General features: G+C 33.5%; 2 protein-coding genes across 3 annotated transcripts in view; one reads left to right on the top strand and one right to left on the bottom strand.

Moving 5' to 3' along the window:
• The window catches only part of Sem1 (Suppressor of exocyst mutations 1), a 142,206-nt gene extending 130,981 nt beyond the window's left edge, over positions 1–11,225 (bottom strand). Inside the window, exon 1 of the mRNA XM_014349719.2 lies at positions 11,025–11,225. Within this exon, the coding sequence (XP_014205205.1) occupies positions 11,025–11,106 (82 nt within the window). The 5' untranslated portion in view covers positions 11,107–11,225. The remainder of the gene's footprint in view (positions 1–11,024) is intronic.
• A 5,397-nt stretch (positions 11,226–16,622) lies between these two features.
• The window catches only part of LOC106637136 (L-aminoadipate-semialdehyde dehydrogenase-phosphopantetheinyl transferase), a 65,217-nt gene continuing 61,056 nt past the window's right edge, over positions 16,623–20,783 (top strand). The window contains exons 1-2 of one of the 2 annotated variants that reach the window (XM_089595693.1): positions 16,623–16,745; positions 19,642–19,710. The gene's annotated coding sequence lies outside the window, so the exon portion shown is untranslated. The remainder of the gene's footprint in view (positions 16,746–19,641; positions 19,711–20,783) is intronic. The other variant, XM_089595694.1, reaches the window with a different exon arrangement.

Below are 20,783 nucleotides of genomic sequence, written 5' to 3' on the forward strand. Positions count from 1 at the left end.
ATGTGGAGTGGTAGGGAAATAATTGTTAAACATTTTTTGTTTTATTTTTAAAATAAGTTTATATTAAATGAAAAATGTACATGATTTACAAAACGATTTTGTTAAACATGTTGTTCTTAAAATACAATGCATTCTTATAGCTCTATATTATTATTATCATCGTCATCATCATCATCAACCCATTCCATATTAAAGTAAAATTTTTTCATTCGCTTCACATTGTGAAGAGCATACATGGATTTGTAGGCTCTGTTGTGATGTACGCAAGTAGTAACCAATCTTGGGAGTTCAAACGGTAGATAGTCTGTCATATCAGTGACCTTAAAGCCAAATCTTTCAAGCCACTTTTTTTTTAAATCTCCAATGACATGTATCTTTTTAGCATTCTCAAGATTCTCCTGTAAAATATTTCCTATCTCTGTATACTCAATTTTTCCCGAGTTCCAGGTTAGTCCATGATAGCAAAGTTCAAGGTATAAATTTTCATGTTTATACTTTTGAGGTAATTTTTGCCAGCTGAAGGGTGCTTTAAAAAGAAATACTTGGGCTTCTGCATCGTTAGTATTGAGCGGGAGGATAGCCAATTCTTTGAGCACATAATCATTACCCAGTTTCTTGAAACCTTGCATGTCCACAAAATACTCCATCTTTCGCAATTATAGTATTTAATTTTATTGCTTTTTTATTTTTTCGTAACCTTGATTTTTAGGACAAGATCCTTTGTTGGTTGAATATTTATCGATGAAGTTTTTCAGCCCAGATTTCTTATTTCTATCATCATCATCCTTAGTTGGGATTTTTTGATACTTAACATTAGTTGTAAAATTACTCGTACACGGTTTATGTGACATATTGATTAAACTAAAGCTTATTAAACATATTATATTTCAGACAATTTTACAGTCTTTACCTTTCGATTTTTCAGCAGATTTGTTTCATCAACTCTTGTGTCTTTCTTTTCGTTTCTTCTCATAAATTTTTCCTACTCTTCTTGTCGTCGTTTGTTTTCTGTCTCTTCTTTACTCCAGCTGTTGCTCCGACCTTTATTCATTGTGGTTGAAAATAAACTGATGCTAGCAAAGCCCTGAATCAACTTTATATCTACACAAGTTTCTTGACATCCCCACTCATTGGACTGTATTGAACTATACGGTCGTGCAAAATTAAGCAATAAGCTGACGTATTGGCAGGAAAATTTGTATGCGACTCAAATTCTAGCCTCACATCTACTGGAGCATTTTTCAATGACTCGTTTTGTTTTGAACAATCGAGGACGATTAAAGGTATTCGATTGAGAAAGTGCTGTTTGCCAAGTGAAGGTGTACAATCTTTGCCATAGTATGAATTTTGAAAATTAGCATACATATGATATAGCAATGCATACTGGTTACGCGTTATATCAAGATTCAGATCACCATCAGGATAATATTGTGAATTTAAGTAGAGTTTCACATTTCTTATGTTGCAGTGATCAAACATACTGGCGCTTACATTTTTCTGATTTTTACGGTTAGTTTGAAAGGCTAAAATAACGTAACGTGGCTTTTCCAACTGATTTGATGTTTTAACTGTCCATATATGTTTGGATGTGCGCTAGGTAACAGGGGATACTCATATAATTCCCAAGTTCGAAAACTCATAGGTATAAACTTGTCTTTTTGCAGATAATTCAATAAACGAATTTTATGAGAATCTGACATTACCACATATGGCATAAGCCACTCGAGCTTCAATATTACTATTTTAAAGTCTTCCCAAGTTTCTACGGCTGTGGGATCAGCAGCATTAGCATTAACTGGAGTTTGCAACACGGCATTTATATCGTTTCTTGCTCTTATAAGTATAAGCTCATGTTTTACATTAACAACTATTTTACGATAGTCTTCAGCAAAACCCAAAATCATATTCAGTGGAAGCATGATATCAAAGTAGACGTCATCATTTGTAAGATCATCAGCTTCTTCTCCAACACCAAGCCAACCGGCATTTATCATAAATTTTGGATCAGGACGAAGTGATAACCAATTTTTCATAAGGGTTGTTAATCCAACATTTTTGCACTTGTCGACCTCTATGGCATTTATCTCATATCTTATTTCTTCAAATAAGTGGCAGATTGCGTTGTTTATCAAAGCAGTATTTGTTACTGCTGTATTTCCATCTGCTTTGACCAATCTTCCATAAACATGTAAAGAACTTCTGGATGGTAGAAGACACAAATCTTGATGTTGAATTGAAATTCGAATTTCATCGCTGTTACCATATGTTGAAGATGCATACGGCTGATGAGCATGAATCTCATAGTGCGCAACTGATTCGTCAAATGCGACTGGAGACTGAATACTTAGAATCTCGTCCATTTTGTATACAACAAAAAAGTATCCAATTTAGTTTCCACCAGGGCTTTTTATTTTTAGACCGAGACTTTTTATAAACTGTATGTTTTGATGAGTTAGTTTTCAACGTGTTGACTGTCTTCTTAGATGTCTCGATGCTTTTATGGACTGTTTTTTCTGACGTCTCAACGGTTTGAGAGCTCGTTGTTGACTGAGTGCTGGAGTGCATATTGAGCTACCTATATGATTTGTTTGATTATAAATGATACCCATTATGAAGAGGGTTTTATATGCAATCTTATAATTATGACTTCACCACGAAAATTAACTAAATTACCGTCCTGATCTACTATACGTACTTAAATATGATCGATAATACGTCCAATAATCGGTAAATAAATTATTTGTGAAGGAACTTCAATAATTTTATATCCTGGTGGTACTGCTGGAAAAAATTCATGAATCGTGTGCACTTTGTTGCTATTTATGTAAGCTCCTCTCGTAATGTTACATTCAACTCTTAATGCGTTTATCTTCAGAATAGCTACGGGTAAGTCTAAAATATGAGTGGTGTTATTGTTAAGAACTTGCTGAGTGAAACCTAATAGACGACCTATAGAATCCTTAGGTCTAAAGTCAATGGTATGGCTGCACTTGATAACACTTCGAAGCGTATTATTGTTTGGCGTAATATCAAGAGTTATGTTGCGAGGTTGTAATACTTTAATTAAAAATGACTTAATATCTTCGATCTCATAACTACCGATTGGTAATACAATAACTTGATTGTCAACGTAAAATTTATTACAATTTTCATCAATATTTAAAATTGAGTTGAATGACAAAAGTTCTACTAAGCCAAGAACGTAGCTGTGTTTTGGCGATAATTCAATAGGTGGAAAATACTGTGCTTTTAAAACAGAAAAAGTACCGGAAAGGCTTAATGTTAATGTTTCTTCCATCATTATCAAAGTACAACTAAGAGGTTTCTCTTGATGTAAGAAAGTTATATTTGTTTTAAAAGCAGCTTTAAGCACAAATGACCGCAGTTGTAAGAGTTAAATTTTTGATAACGCTTATGATTATATTTCACATTATTAACTTTTAGATATAACATTAAGTCGATAGGTGGCTGAAGATCTCCAAAACTGTCAAAATATACAACATTATTACCACATTTTCGATAAGCTACCCAGTGAGTTCCAAGTCTATTCTTATCATCAAGATTTACTATAGCTGTTTCAGAAAACCGCGGGCCATCAGCAGGTAAGTTGTTTCTCATGAATACTCCACGAAAACGTGGGATTTTTAAGATTTTAGAATATTTTATCAAATCTATGTTGGTCAGAGCTCGATCAGGTAATTTTACTGCTTTGAACTTATTTTGATTTTTTTTTTTGTTTTTTTTTTTTTCTTTAAACCTTTTCCAACGTAAGGCTTTAAATAGACTCCTAATTCAGTTTTATGAGGTCTGAGATAAAGACCTTTCCCGAGGGCAATAGCTTCCATGGTTTGATTATGTCTCTGACTCTCAGCTAGCTTCTTTTTGGCTGACTTAGTAGCATTGATGCTTTTAATAATTCCTGCTATTCCATTGGATATAGCACACGTTGCACTCAAACCAGCAAACAAGGGTATTAGAGGTAGAGCTCCACCAATTTGAGTAGGAAGGCGTAAGATGCGGGGAATTTTAACATGCTTTTTACCACCGGATTTTTTAACAGCAGTACGAGCACCTTTCAAAGCACTACTAATAACATCTTAAGCTTTTTTGCTATTGGTATTCATGTCTTGTGAAGCAGCTTTAATAATTGCACTTAAAGCTTTACCTTGGTTTTTTAAGCTACTCTTTTTTCTTTTCCTTTTGTTAATACAATGTTTGTTCTTCTTCTTCTCCTTCTTTAGCCCCATACCAAATTTACTTTTAAGCTTCATAGCGCCAGTCACAAAGGTAGCTGCTGCTTTTTCACCAATACTTGAATCTGAAGCTTTAACTCTTTGCCAAGCCTTATCAGCTAAAATTTTATCTGCTTCGCGTCTGGCTTTTAAATCTTGTCGATTTTTTGAGTATGCTATATCATGCTCTTTACACGCGGCGTCCAGCGGATTAACTCCTAGATCTCCTCTAGCAAGACGCTTAGCAAGCTTAGTACCAGGCCCACAATACTGATATCCAGGCAAATGAAGCTCTACTGGTAAAGAATTTATGATTTTATTTACAAGACCTTGTCCTCTCTTACGATGCATGATCATGATGATACATGATGATGATTAGTCTTCAGAGGTTGAATTATGACTAAGCGTTCGAGAAAACAAATAATGTATTTATAGTAGACGAATTCGCTCCAATATAGACCTCAAAATATAAAAGTGATATACTATTCAATTAAAAGTTTAGTTGTCACTCATCCTTCATACCGAGTAGACATGGAATTCAAAGAACAATCCATAAAATTACAAGTTCCGAATTTTGACGCTATTGTAAAACAAGAAAAGCGTTTAAATCGACATGGTGAACTACTCCCCGATAGTATTCGCGCAGTATTTTGCGGTCCATCTAATTGTGGTAAAACTAACAGCTTATTGGCTTTAATCGTGCATCCCAATGGTGTTAAGTTTGAGAATGTGTATGTGTATTCTAAATCGCTGCATCAGCCAAAATACAAGTTTTTAAAAGATTTATTGGAGCCTATAGAGGGTGTGAAATACTTACCTTTCAGCGAACATGAGACTGTAGTTTCACCCGATGATGCTTTACCAAATTCTATAATGATTTTTGATGATATAGCTTGTGAAAAACAAGACAATGTAAAGGCCTTTTTCTGTATGGGTAGACACAAAAATGTTAACTGCTTCTATGTTTGTCAGTCATACGCTCAAGTCCCAAAGCATCTTGTAAGGGATAACGTTAATTTTTTAGTTTCATTCCGTCAAGATGATGTTAATTTGAAGCATGTGTATAATGATCATGTAAACTCTGACGTGCCATACATTCAATTTAAAAATTTATGCTCCAATTGCTGGAATGATGATAAACATGGATTTGTTGTTATGAATAAAGATAAACAAATGAATAATGGTCGCTACAGAAAAGGTTTTGATAATTTTGCTGTACATTTAGGACATACCGAGTGCAATCATTACAGTCAGTCGCAAGACATTGAAGCATCATCATCATCGTCAGCATCATTATCATTATGTATGAACAAGAGAAAGATGTTCTACATCAGTTAGTGAAGGCACGTAAGGCTGTTAGAAAAAAGTATAGACTATTGAAGTTTGGGAAAAATGAAGCTGAAAAAGTGCTTAGTGAAACTTTTAAACCAATTACAGACCCTCTAATGGAAATTGTTGCCGAAACAAAAAAACGAAAAAATAATAGTAATAATTCTGTTACTCATAATTATTTTTATAATAATAACGATGAAGAAAATAATAAAGTTGATAAAGAAAAGCATCCAAAAGACAGAGAACAGTTTAGTAAAAGTGATATAACATTCGAGTCTGCCATTAGTGAAAGTGATGATGATACTGATTTAAATAATACTATTCAGAATCAATCAGTTGATTTAGCGCAAATTAGTAAGAATTCATTAAATAATTTTTATTTACAAATACTTGATGAAAATCAGAAAGATTTATTAGATTTAAAGTATGGAGTATGGAAAGAAAATGAGTTGTACAAACTTGGCGATTCGCGAATCGAATTTGAAAACAATCATATCAAAATATATGATTTAAAGTATCCAATGACTCCAGGATTAATGGAGCTACTCATCAAAAAGCATCCTAATGAATCTCTGTTGACACAGGAGGATTTTGAAAAATACTACATATTATTAAAAATGTCAAATGTTCACAGAAAAGGGTTTAAAAAAAACGGAGCTATACGAACCCATAATAGTAATAAGTTTATTAAAATGATTGCTTCAATGTTCGATCTCACGGTTCGTAAAAAAGGTGGATCGCTGCTACCTCATTATAAAACTGCTCGAATAATGCAACAAGAAGATTATACACACTAGTCCGGTAGCTGAAGCATCAAAAAATAGCCAATAAGGAACAAATCGGAGATAGCGTCCAAACTTTGCAGATCGCTTCGTATTATGGTCTGTAAACATGGAAAAATAGTTTTGTCCAACCAAACCACGGGCTTCAATTGTTATTAAACAATTAGTAAAAATTTACCATTTTTTTTCTTAGTTTTTCTCATATAACTTTTTTGGTGGCTGTTGGATTGCAAAAATAGCTAAAGATATTTTGTTCGTTATTTAATTATCTACCGATCTGTGTAGGTTAGATAATTGGAAGACTTTTTTTCGCGAAGTTATATTGCAAAAAAGTGCAAAAATCGTCGTTATAAATTGTCATTTTGAAACATCCATAACTTTTATAATGTTTAATGAAAATGCTTTAAAGTTTGGCATTCGATAGCTCTTATAGAGATCTTAAGCCATGCCCAAGGCTTTTCTTGTGTTATGAAAAATAACGTAAATAAACTACAATTAATTAAAAAATTCATTTGATTGTCCTGATCGTTAAAATTGAGCTAGACTGAAACTTTACTATGGATTTTATTCAGAATACAAAGGACTTAATATAGTAAAAAAAAAATTTTTTTTTTAATTTTCACCCCGATTTTTTACAAAATTTAATTTTGCAATATTAACAAATTAACATTACTCGATCATTTTTTATTGTGGAGAAGTAGAACTAGTTTAATCTAATAATGTATATTTTTACACAAATTTACAAAAAAAATTTTTACGATACGATGTATTTAACTATAGTTATTAACAATTTAGTGTTTTTTGCAATTGTTTAATTTCTATCGGTTTTATCGATTTGAAAAAAATATTATAGTATCTACATAGCATTTGTTGTTGTAATATATGACTTACAGATTTTTTAACAAATAATTGACAGTTAGAAAAAATTACTTATTTATACAGTTTTACGTGCGATAACGGCCTGTGTACGGCGGATTGCATGTTTCAGGCGTCGACGCATGTGAACGATAATTTTCTTTTTGAACGTATTTGAGAATCCCTACCTTTCAATTTTACTGCGTACGAATAGAGAACAATGGAATCCATTGCTCAGCCGTGTGTAAATACTGTGAAGGTAAAAATTGTGCTAACATGGAAGACAGAATAGTGTCTCTTAGTGAAGATGAAGATGATAACGACATATACAGTATTTAGAACGTAGAGCATGAGCAAATTCAAATCTAGATGAGTGAATTAGTATTAGAAGACGATTCTGATGACATCTTGTTCGCCGAAATAGAAGATGACACCGAGAGTGATAGTGATCACACACCAGTGACAAAAAACCGTAAAATATAAGAAATAGTATTTTATAAAAAATTTATGCAACAAATATCATGTACATCGTATTTTCTTGCATTCACATAATAAATTTTGTATAAAAATGAATGTTTATGTATTTTTAGTTATTACAAAACAATAATAAAAGTAAAAGATCAAATAATATGATTTTTCGAACTGGTATGGAAACGCCTGAAACATGCAATCCGCCGTACACAGGCCGTTATCGCACGTAAAACTGTATAAATAAGTAATTTTTTCTAACTGTCAATTATTTGTTAAAAAATCTGTAAGTCATATATTACAACAACAAATGCTATGTAGATACTATAATATTTTTTTCAAATCGATAAAACCGATAGAAATTAAACAATTGCAAAAAACACTAAATTGTTAATAACTATAGTTAAATACATCGTATCGTAAAAATTTTTTTTGTAAATTTGTGTAAAAATATACATTATTAGATTAAACTAGTTCTACTTCTCCACAATAAAAAATGATTTAGTAATGTTAATTTGTTAATATTGCAAAATTAAATTTTGTAAAAAATCGGGGCGAAAATTGAAAAAAAAAAATTTTTTTTAACTATATTAAGTCCTTTGTATTCTGAATAAAATCCATATTAAAGTTCCAGTCTAGCTCAATTTTAACGATCAGGACAATCAAATGAATTTTTTAATTAATTATAGTTTATTTACGTTATTTTTCATAATACAAGAAAAACCTTGGGCATGGCTTAAGGTCTCTATAAGAGCTATCGAATACCAAATTATGAAGCATTTTCATTAAACATTATAAAAGTTATGGATGTTTCAAAATGACAATTTTTAACGACGATTTTTGCACTTTTTTGCAATATAACTTCGCAAAAAAAAGTCTTCCAATTATCTAACCTACACAGATCGGTAGATAATTAAATAACGAACAAAATATCTTTAACTATTTTTGCAATCCGACAGCCACAAAAAAAGTTATATGAGAAAAACTAAGAAAAAAAAATGGTAATTTTTTACTAATTGTTTAATAACAATTGAAGCCCGTGGTTTGGTTGGACAAAACTATTTTTCCATGTTTACAGACCATAATACGAAGCGATCTGCAAAGTTTGGACGCTATCTCCGATTTGTTCCTTATTGATTGCTTCAGCTACCGGACTACACTGGGATGATCCTAATAAGTTAGTAGATCGCTTACACTTATTAATAGCTGAAAAGTCGGCAGGAAATACAAGTCTTGACAATGAAATTTTATCTATCATCGAAGAGCTTCGTGAAGGAGGATATATATATTGATGTGCACAATTTTTGCTTTAGTATCAAAATGAGTGTTGATGTATTCTGTCGAAAACTAGGTAAAACCGAAGGCGGTAGCCGAGGTCCTCCTGGTATTGGATATAAACTTACAACAGATGGGAAGTATGACTTAAATAACAAAAGACTGTGCAATGTTGGAACACCGAAACAGCCTCAAGATGCAGTAAATTATGCTTACTTGATTGAAGTAATTAAAAAGCTTGAAAAAGAAATAGATAGCTTTTGAATTTTTGTATTTAACTTACAAAAAAAATTCCCATTTATTCAAGCTGATTCAGAAAACTTCAACCTAGACAATTAATACATGGAGCAAATCGTTGAGGAACTACATAAGGCAGCAAGGCGTAATTATCCTCGCCGAAAATTCAACATACGTGGTTTAGATGAGACTTGGCAAGCAGACCTTGTAGAGATGCAGCCTTACGCTTCCGAAAACAAAGGATATCGGTATATGCTCACTGTAATAGATATTTTTTCCAAGTACGCATGGGCTGTACCCATCAAGAAAAAAACTGGTGAAGAAGTAACTGCAGCAATGCATTCAATATTAAAAAAAGGACGGGTACCAGTAAACATGCAAACTGATCGCGGCAAAGAATTCTATAATGCAAACTTCCAAAATCTCATGCAAAAATATAAAATAAATTTATACTCAACTTACAGCAATCTTAAAGCTTCAATGACTGATATATTTTATAAAAAAAATATTATTAAATAAATTATGTTGTTTAAAATCTGCGCGAAATTTATAGCTATCAACTGTTACTTTTAATAGTTATTATGTGTACACAATTATAGCTACTTTGTAACTAATCATAGCTATTATTGTAGCTGATTACAGATATAATTTTTAGGACAAAATAATAGCTAATAATTCTTGACAGAGTGTTGCGATGAATTCGTAATTTTCATAATTTTTTTAAATTATGTATTCAAGTTTGGACACCAAACTAAAATAGGATGGCTAATTGTTAAAGGTTATACGAATTAAGTGTCAATAAAAAGCGAGGTAAGGAGAAATAGTAAGAGTAGGGATACTTGCTATCTAAAGAGCATGCAAGGTGCAAATGAGAGAGAAAAGTATTGGGAGTACCCAACGATCAGGTCATTTTATCTTCTTATAAACTCACTATAGGCGTGGATATCGTTATTGTGTATTTGAATCATCAGTCAGCCATTGATAGTTTGGTTTCTCCTACTATATCAAGTTTTAGGTATTAAACAATGAATCGTTTCTTTTGCTTATAATAAAATGATTTATGTAATTTATCGAAGATACCTATTTTATCAATAATATTACTATACAACAAATGTCACTGTAACATCAACTTTAGATAAATGAAGATTTGTTTGACAGGACTACTTAGTGAAATAAAGGTTGTATGCATTAGGACTTTTATTTCTGTCTTATAAATCATAGTTTTGCTCAAACCTTATAATTAAAATTCTTACAATTAAGTTTAAAATAAAACAGCGACTATAGTTGTGAAATTGATGGACCATTGCTATTCAACACAATTAAAATCTCAAGGCAAGTCATAGCACCCTTGCACGTCTGGTTTAAGCTGATAAGGATTTAATGTGGATTCAAATATACGTACCTTCTAAGCCTCCAATAAAATTTAATAATTGCCGACCAATTAATGGCTAAATTACAAAATTTGAAGTCAAGCTCTTCAAAGGCGTCATGAGTTATAATTTAAACTACATAAAGCTATGTATATTCTTTGAGTACTAAATCACACAAAACAGATAGTATCCAGTGTACCATGAGCCTCATAAAGAGAAGTACATTACAGCTATACAAATTTAAATACCCTATTGACAGTTCTGGATACAGTCTAATTTCTTATAACCATAAATTACGATCCTACAAATAAGTTTCCCATTTCCCATTTATTATTAGTGTATTCTTCCCACATAGGTAAGTAACCAACTAAACAATAAAACAAATTGACACGACTTTTGTTGTATACCATGTTCTGGAGAACACCCGACTCAGTAATATTAATCATGAGAACTAAAAGGACTGTAAAAATTACCTTCTGCAGGAAATTCTTCAAACTCATCATCTTCTTCAAGAAGTCCTAAATCGATTTTTAATTTATCAAGTTTGTCGGACATTTCTTAAAATTTATTTAATTTATTTAGTAAACCGGAAAAGTTTTAGCAAAGCATCCAATCCTAAATTTGCAAGAACTCGAAATCATATCACAACATAGACGTAGAAGTGGTCGATTTGTAGAAGTAGTCTGTCACTCACAGGCGTATCTACAATGCATCATCTATTAGTGCATTCAAAATGCGCAAAACACTTAAATGTAGAAAAGGCTTATTGTTACATTCTGCTGAACTATACGGCAGCAGTAGACATAGAGATATTATAGATAGAATAGGCAAGCCTGTAAGTGGAAGCGTTAATACGATAAAAAGAGATGCAACATCGAGCTGCCATTCTATCTCTCTCTGTGGTCGCTACTGATTGCCTATGCCTACATATACGTAAAACATCTGTAGCCAATCACCGCACAACCTGGTGCGCTTATTGGACACTTTATTAACTAATAAAATAAATAAAATAATACAAGAGCCAATCACCACACAACCCGAGGCGTCTACTAGTAACTTTATAATTTAATAAGGATTCAAATAACAACGAAAGCACTTATTACTTAGCAACCTAGGGCGCTTGCAGATCGCTTTCTGAATCAGGTAAGCTATGAATAACAGTTTTAACAATCTTGGTTAAGTAGTAAATAGCGCACACATCATAACAAAATACTTTCTAATTTAATGAAGTAGCATGTCAGTGCCTTTGGTTTCCTGGTAATTAGCACTTATGTTATTTTTTATAAGTTGATGGGCACTTGTGGTATTTTAAATACTTTATTAATTAACAAAGTTGCCAGTGAGTGCACTAGGTTGTGTGGTGATTGGCTTTTGTGTTATTTTATTTATTTCATTAATTAACATAGTGTCCAGTAGGCGTTCCAGGTCGCTGGGTTAAATAGCATTGGGTTATTGGGTTTAATAGCTTAGGGTTTAATGTATTATGTTAGAAATTCTGTCAGTTATGTGAGTTTTTGCGTTTTGCTCCATATAGCCAATTTTAATTTCGAACTACTTTGGATGCCACTTTCGGAAGCATACACTGAGAGGGACAGCAATAAGGTTGGAAGAGTATCTTTCTCTCTCTAGGTAGACATTTACCTTTTTATACCTCTCTGACCTTTCTCCTGATCACCTTCCCCCTCGATGTCTCTCTAGAGAGAGAGACAGATACTCTTCCAACCCTATTGCTGTCTCTCTCAGTGTATGATTCAGCTGCAGGGCTCCCGAAAGTGGCACCCAAAGTAGCGCGAAATTCAAATTGGCTATATGGAGCAAAACGCAAAAACCCACATAACTCTACAGAATTATCTAACATAATAAATAAATAAACCCCAAGCTATTAAACCCAAAAACCCAATGCTAAATAACCCAGTAACACGGAACGCCTACTAGCCACTTTTAAATTTAATGCTTTAAATAATAACAAAAGCGCCAATCACCACACAACCCGGGGCGCTTACTGGCCACTTTGTTAATTAATATGATAAATAAAATAACACAAGCGCCAATCACCACACAACCCGGGGCGTTTACTAGCCACTTTGTTAATTAATATGATAAATAAAATAACACAAGCGCCAATCACCACACAACCCGGGGCGCTTACTGGCCACTTTGTTAATTAATATAATAAATAAAATAACAAAAGCGCCAATCACAACACAACCCAGTGCGCTTACTGGCCACTTTGTTTAATAATATAATGAATTCAAAGTTATTAATTGTTGTGTTATTTTATTTATTTAATTAATAAACAAATCGGTCGGTAAGCGCCCCGGGTTATGTGAGAATTAGCGCTTGTGTTATTTTATTTATCATATTAATTAACAAAGTGGCTAGTAAGCGCCCCGGGTTGTGTGGTGATTGGCGCTTGTGTTATTTTATTTATCATATTAATTAACAAAGTGGCCAGTAAGCGCCCCGGGTTATGTGAGAATTGGCGCTTGTGTTATTATTTTATTTTATCAATAATTAAAGCAGCCAGTAAGTGCCTCCGATCATGTGGGGATTGGCGCTTGCTTTTTTAATTAATAAATTTTATTAATCATTTAAACTAATGAGGCTGCTTATTGGCCCATTGGGTTACTAGGTTCAATAGCTTGGAATTAGTTTATTAAGTTATTGTGCATGAAATGGTGTCAAGTTATCTGGGGATTAGCGTCTTGCTCCATATAGCCAGTTTTAATTTCCCGCAAGTTTGCCAGTCACATTTAAGGAGAACCACTGGCTTTCTCCCTCCTCCTATTCAGATTTTGCATTTTTCTCACTATAATACATAGCTATATATATGTCCTAGTGATAAAAATGCAAAATCATACCCTTCTCACCCAACACTGGTTAGCAGGGCTCCCTAGCTAGTTAGCTGGGGCCTATGTGAGTTGCCTAGGTGGTACCGAGCTAGGATTGTAATGGGGCTCTATGTGGGCGCTAACTGGGGACGAGAAAGTTATCGTCTACCTTCACTCAAAAATTTGTACAGCCGTATCAGCAGTATAACACTGGCGAAACGGCAGTGTTGGCCACAGCGATTACTGTTTGGCGCCACCCTGCGGCTATTGCAGGAGAGTTCTGCAGTTGTGGCAGTACGTACACAGCTAATCCGTTAAGTTGATACCACCGCCGAAACCGCTGACACCACTGAACTTACTCCCGCGCTCACATAGCTAGTATGCAGAGGTAAGTATAAAGTATATGTAACAAGTTACAAGAATACGTACATAAGAATAGTGTGAATATATAAATATCTATTCATGTGTTGCTGAAAAAATACGCGACAATTTATTTGTTTCAACTAAATATATTTAATAAAAAACAAAATTGTTGATACTTTTGTATAAAATGTATGGCAGAAATAAATATGCTTTAACATCTTGGTGAGGCTCTTCGATTTTTTAAAAATATTTTAACCCTGTAGAAAAAATATCCTGTCATTATCTTTAACGTAGATTTAATTTTTACAATTTTTATACAATGCAATATATCAAACTTATCTGTTCATTTTTTATTTCATTCAATGATCCTTTTTCAAACATAATAAAAAATAATAGACAAATCTATATCGCATGGTTATACATATACGCTAATGCAAATTTGCTTTTGTGTGTGCATGAATACACTTCGGTCTACTGAAGTGTGAATATACGATATATACGTATACTTATAAAACCTTGCATAATACGTGCAGAACGTATACATTGCATTTAAAGCGCAGGAGTAAGTACAGCGGTTTTGGCGGTGGTATCAACTTAACGGATTAGCTGTGTACGTACTGCCACAACTGCAGGACTCTCCTGCAATAGCCGCAGGGTGGTGCTAAACAGTGATCGCTGTGGCCAACGTTGCCGTTTCGGCAGTGTTGTACTGCCGATACACAGCGTTGGGTTAGGCGGATTCAATAACGGAACTTCTTCCCTAGATCGTATATGTAGCTATACGATCTAGGGAGAATGTTTCGCCGAGCAGACAGCAGTAAAGGGGCATTGCCAAAGACGGTACCCACAACGTACGAAAATTAAAAATTGTAATATTAATAACACAAGCGCCTACTATCACCCAATGACCCAGGGCGCTTACTGGTTGCTTCGCTAAATAATAAAATATTAATTATTAACACAAGCGCCCATCACCCAATGACCCGTGGCGCTTACTGGTCGCTCTTTTAAATAATTAAATGTTGAACAATAATACAAGCGCCTATCACCCGATGACCCGGGGCGCTTAGTGGTTGCATTATTAAACGACACATTATTAATTAATAACACAAGTAGTAATCACCCAATGACCCGGGGCGCTCACTAGTCACTCTATTAAAAAATAAAATATTAATTATAAACACAAGCCCCTATCACCCAATGACCCAGGATGCTTACTGGCCACTCTATTAAATAAATAATTATTAATAAATAACAAAAGCGCCTATCACCTGATAACCCAGGGCGCTTATTGCGAATCTAGCAAATAAATAATTTTCAATAAATACGCAAAGCACCTATTTTCTGATAACCCAGGACACTTATTGGCCACACTGTTGAATAATAAAAAGTTAATTGATAACATATGTAAACAATTCAAAATTTTGATTGATTTTCTAGTACGACAAAGATCTTTTAATTAGTGCTCTTGTAAGTGATTAATAATTTAATACTTAATAGTGGCCAGTAAGCGCCCCAGGTCATCGGGTGATAGGCGCTTGTGTTAATAATTAATATTTTGTTATTTAGTAAAGTAACCAGTAAGTGCCCTGGCTCATTAGGTGATAGGCGCGCGTATTAGTAATATCACAATTTTTAATTTGCGCACGTTCTGGGTACTATCTTTGGCAAAACCCCTTTACTGCTGTCTGCGCGGCGGAACATTCTCCCTAGATTTTATAGCTATAGATACGATCTAGGGAAAAAGTTCCGATATTGAATGCGCCTAATCCAACGCTACCGATACGGCCGTACAAGTTTTCCAGTACAGTTTACTCACAGTATACTGACTTACTGACCCCCGCCTTTGGCAATGTGTGAAAGAGACAGATACCCACGTTCGATGTGGTGTCTCTTTTTACTCGTGCTTCAGCACCGTCCATAAGAACGAGCAGTCTACATTTCTGAGGCTGCAGTCACATGGAGAACCATAGAGCAACCAGGCCCACCTGAAAAAAATGTCGGAATTCTATGTAGAGTTATTTCTGTAAAACTTTCAGGAAATCCATATGGCATTACACATGGTTTTACATATGGCATTACATAAAGGGTTTTAGCTTGGTGATGCCATATGTAATTCCATATGGAAAAATACATGGAATTACTAATTGGAAAAAGAAAAAATTTCTATCATCTAGAAATAACTGCAAAATACCATAATAAGTTATTTGCGGTTAATAATTTTCTTACCATCGGGATGATAATTCCAAAACAACGGGGTTCAGCTGATTTTACTTCTATAGAAAAAAATTTTATTTTTTTTTTTTTTTTTTTTTCTGACATATAACTTTAATCCTCTTGTTTTGAAGTTTTCATCCTGATGGTAACACTTATTAGTCACAGTAAATGACGCATAACAGTATTCTGGAGTTATATCTAGATGACAAAAATTTTTTTCCTTTTTCCAATTTGTAATTCTATGTGTTTTTTCAAATGAAATTACATAAGTATGGCATTACCAAGCTAAAACCCCTTATGTAATGCCATACGTTAAACCATATGTAATGCCACATGGCTTTCCTGAAGGTATTACAGAAGTAATCACACATGGAATTCCGTCTTTCTTTTTCAGGTGGGGGGGTCTGATCGGGGCATTCGGTATCTCGCTTAAGTAAGCAGTTTTTTTGATAATCCCTGTAAACTAACCAAAAATGACGATAATACGCATGCGTAGTTTAGGGATTATCGAAAAAACTGCTTACTTAAGCGAGATATCGAATATCCTGGTCAGACCCCTGCTCGCTCTATTGCGCTCCATGTGACTGCGGCCTTACAGGGACAATTCTATCCTGCATGCCCTTTTGCGCTCCACGTGACTGCAGCCTTAGTTACACCTTATATCTCAGCTGTCACAAGAAATTAAAAACTGTATTTCTGAACACGATTTCATTTACTTATAACAATTCTAGTTTCTTAATTTAAACCTATTAGCTGTAACAGAATTTGAGGGATTAATTACAGGTAAAAATCGAAGACATTTTTTTCTTCGGATTTTTTATAAATATGAAAAAGAAAATCTTTAATTTACAGTTAATACAAGTCTATTCGATCTGTAATTAGTTAATCATTAACAGCAACAACAAAACTTATTAATTGGTAGCTTGTATGAATTTAAAACAGATTAAAATTTGGTTTTTTCTTTTTTTTTTTTTACAGCTTGCTTAGGTCACATTCATTTGTGTTTTATACCTCAGTAGCTGCTACAGCAACTGGAAATTGTATCCTAAAACATTTTCAGTGATAAAATCTACTAATTTTATTCGAGTGTAAAAACCATCAAAAATATAATTAAGATATTAAGCATGTGTAAAAATCACTTCTATTAATTTTTTGGTAATTCCATATAACTGTTTAATTTTTCATCAAATAATAATTGAAAACAGATAAAGTCTGTTTTATTAGCAAATATTAATTATACAATACAGTATAACAACTTAATTGATCAAAAGCTGAGGCCTAACGATACCATCAAATTACCTGCTGCAACTCTCCCAGGAATTTAGAAGCTTAATAGCGAGAAGCGACCAATATTCTAATAACAGTCGCAACCCAAAGCAAAGGACAGAGAATATTGGGTTGAGTTAGGGTGCCTGTACATGGAAGACCTGCTGTTTGGCAACTGCCGCAGTCAAAGCTCTCTGGTTTCATGAGAGTGAGAGAGAGGTTAAATGTGGTCACGTGATGAACTTCTCTCTCTCACTCTCATGAGACCAGAGAGCTTTGCCTGGCAGTTGCCAAACAGCAGGTCTTCCATTTAACATTTTTTTTTATGATTAAAAAAAACCAAGTGTCTATTCGCACCGTACATCCACGGTGCGTGGATATAGTGGATACGCATGCGCGGTAGGCAATTCTACTGTCCGGTACTTGTAGGGTCCAAGTTTTTTTTTTTTTTTTTTCCAAGCAAGCGAAGCGAGCGAGGCGCATCCGTATACGTGAATACAAGGTGCGAGTAGACACAGCGTAAAATAAAGAATATAAAGTAATATCTAATTAACATACAAACGAATACTTCATTCGTTTACCTGCACTTGAAAACATTTGGAAATATTTGAAACCTAAGAGACTGCTAAGTTAGTAATAGTGGAGCAATTTGAGCGGTTTGTGTGAGGCATTTGGAGCAGTGTTGTAGTTGATTCTTCTTCTTTGTAAACTAAAATAAAAAATCGTATTACTTTTTCCATTTCTGAATTACAAATAATTTGAACTAATCAAAACAAGTAAGAAGCCGTGTGGAGAGTAAATGTCTTTAATTGAATAAAAGATTGTGGACTTTTCACCCCTCAAAGAGGCCTCTTCAAGATATAAACAGCCCTGCCTGAGTAGGTGTCTAAAGCACTCCTCAGAATTCGCAATCCACCTAAGTTGAAGTTTAGATATTGTTTTATTTATTAGAGATACATACACTGAGTGAGAGAAAAAAGAAAGAAGAACCATTAAAATACAAATAATTTGGTAAATAAATCGTACAGGTACAATTTCTATAAGAAACAAGATGTGTTTTACCACGGCTACATTCCTTTTTTTTTAGGTTAGAGCAGATAACTAACGTTACGAAACTGCTCGGGTTGTTCCATGAAAACCGCTCCGATTGCCCCCTTTTTTAAGTTATTGATTCTAAAAAAATTCGTTAAAATTTTTATTAGAATTTTTTATGAACATTTAGCTCATATATTACTTTTCTTTATGCCATACATCAAAATTGAAATTTTTAGAATTTTTTAAATATTATTCACGTGATAAAACTGATACAAAAATAAATTTTTTCGAATACATGGTGGAAGTACACTTTAACTTGTTTTAATTCGAAAAACATGGTTTTCTAATGTTATATTCAAATTTGAAAAAAACACGTTAGTCAGGATTGTTCAAAAATAATTTTTTTTTTTATAGTTAGATAAATTTCCAAAAAGCTATTAAAAAAATCTCCGATTATTCCACCCTACTCTAAAACTTTGTCACTAAAGTGTCATTTGCAGCAAGATTAAAATTAATTCACTACTTCAAAATCGATCTAACCAAAATAAACCTTCAAATCTTATCTACAAATACTTATCTATGATTATAGATACGGCATTAATGTTTAAGATTAATAATTTGTATAAATTATTGTTTATTGTAATAAAACTGTTGGTGATGTTGCGGTAGGTATTATTTTTGTGCGGGATCCATTTTTTTGTGTCGATATTCGAGTAGGAAATAAATTGTTTTCTTTCTGTTATTGGTACGTTTTTACAACGATTCATCACATAAATTGTAGTTTCTCCAAGTTTGTAAGCTTACGACCTAAACATTGTGTCTTAACGAGAGTGGTTGATTCTTATTCCAATTGTGTTAGCCCCATACTAAAAAATGTAAAATTATTAATTTATGAAAAAAATTTTAAATCAATTACTACTGATTCTCCGTGACCTTCAACAAATTACCATAATTGTTTTAATCAAATGCTATGCAATGTAAAGTCGACTAAACTTATACTTAGGATTGCAAAATGAATGCACTGCAGTTACCAGTATTATTGATCACCTAGAAAAAAGTTTCAAAGATAAATTAATAGACAGTATCAAATGCAAGCAATGGGTAACGACCGAGAGGACCACATTACAAACCTTTACATCAAATGTGGATGATTTCATGAAAATTCTTTGTAACGAATTGATTAAATAAGTGAATTATTCGTTTTTAGTTAATAAGCAAAGAAAATTTTTGAACGAAAAAAAAAGACTTCAATGAAAAATAAGTGTATCGTTATTTGTGATTTCTCAGAGAATCATGCGTTTGTACTAACGAATTCAGTAGAAGGGATGCACTGAAATTAGGACCGTATGAAAACACATTAACTTTTTATTTATTTCAGAGATGACAAAAATGAGTTTAAGGAGGTTCCATCCCTCGCTACAGTCCATGCGGCGCTCTCTATAGTTTGGTATGTCATATGTATTTCTTGCTATCCTATGACGACATAACTTTTTGTAGTTTTTACCTGGCTTATTATAATTAATTTCTTCTCTTAAAAGGAACCTCAAGATGTTCAATAAAATTTAATGCGATCATTAGATATTTTTTTTTCATTAATAAAATTTTTATCAAAAAATAGTTGTTAATGAGCGAGGTAAATGCAATAGATGCGCTTAAAAGGACGACAGCCCATTAGCCTTCATGTAAAACTTAGCTAAATATGAATATTAATTACTCGGCTCCTAGGAACCTTCATGCCTTCAAATTTTGGCAGTGCCATTTTCATGAGTTCATTCATGTGTAAACAAATTTTCATCAATTTCTCATTGTTAATTTGATTATCGATAAAACTTCCTTAAAAATCAAAAGTTTGGCTTCTATGTCAGAATGCTTACGCCACAATACAGTTGCTGTTCATCTATTTTAAAAACAGTCAGCCGATTTGATAAATACGAATTTGACAGACGTAAAAAAACCCATATATTTTTCGGGTAGTGTCAGTGAGCAGTACAAGAATGAAAAGAATTTCATAACGCTCATGCATCATTTTGAGGACTTTCATATGGCAGCTGAGTAGCAATTTTTCCTAACTCCCCATGAGAAAGGACTATATGATGGAGTAGATAGCACACTCAAAAGGCTTACTACTACATTATACTATTTACTACTACTATTTAACGTTGTGATTTTAAACGAGGTACTATAATAATTACTTTTTTAATTTTTGTTATCCTGTTTTCTTGACAAACAAATAAGAGTATTTAAAAAAAAAAAAAATATTAATGTATTGTTATGTGGGAATCGTGGAGCTTGGGAGTGTAAGAAGATATAATATACGTGAAAGAAAGTTTGAAGCGAGAGTAGTCACGTGCGAGGAGTTAAGTTCGGGGGCCAATCAAAGAGAGAGGGCAGGAGAGCTGATAACGTTTGGGCCCACCGCCGAAAATTGCTCATCTTACTCTCCGTCTGCTGCTCATGCGCCGCGAGAGGTGAGTCTTGGGCGCGAACTTATGAAGGTTCTAGATACTGTACATCACAGTA

This window comes from Copidosoma floridanum, unplaced genomic scaffold (genome assembly GCF_036245765.1).
Source record: "Copidosoma floridanum isolate Cflo_tuat_1 unplaced genomic scaffold, Cflo_Japanese_pri ptg000027l, whole genome shotgun sequence".
Lineage (NCBI taxonomy): Eukaryota > Metazoa > Arthropoda > Insecta > Hymenoptera > Encyrtidae > Copidosoma > Copidosoma floridanum.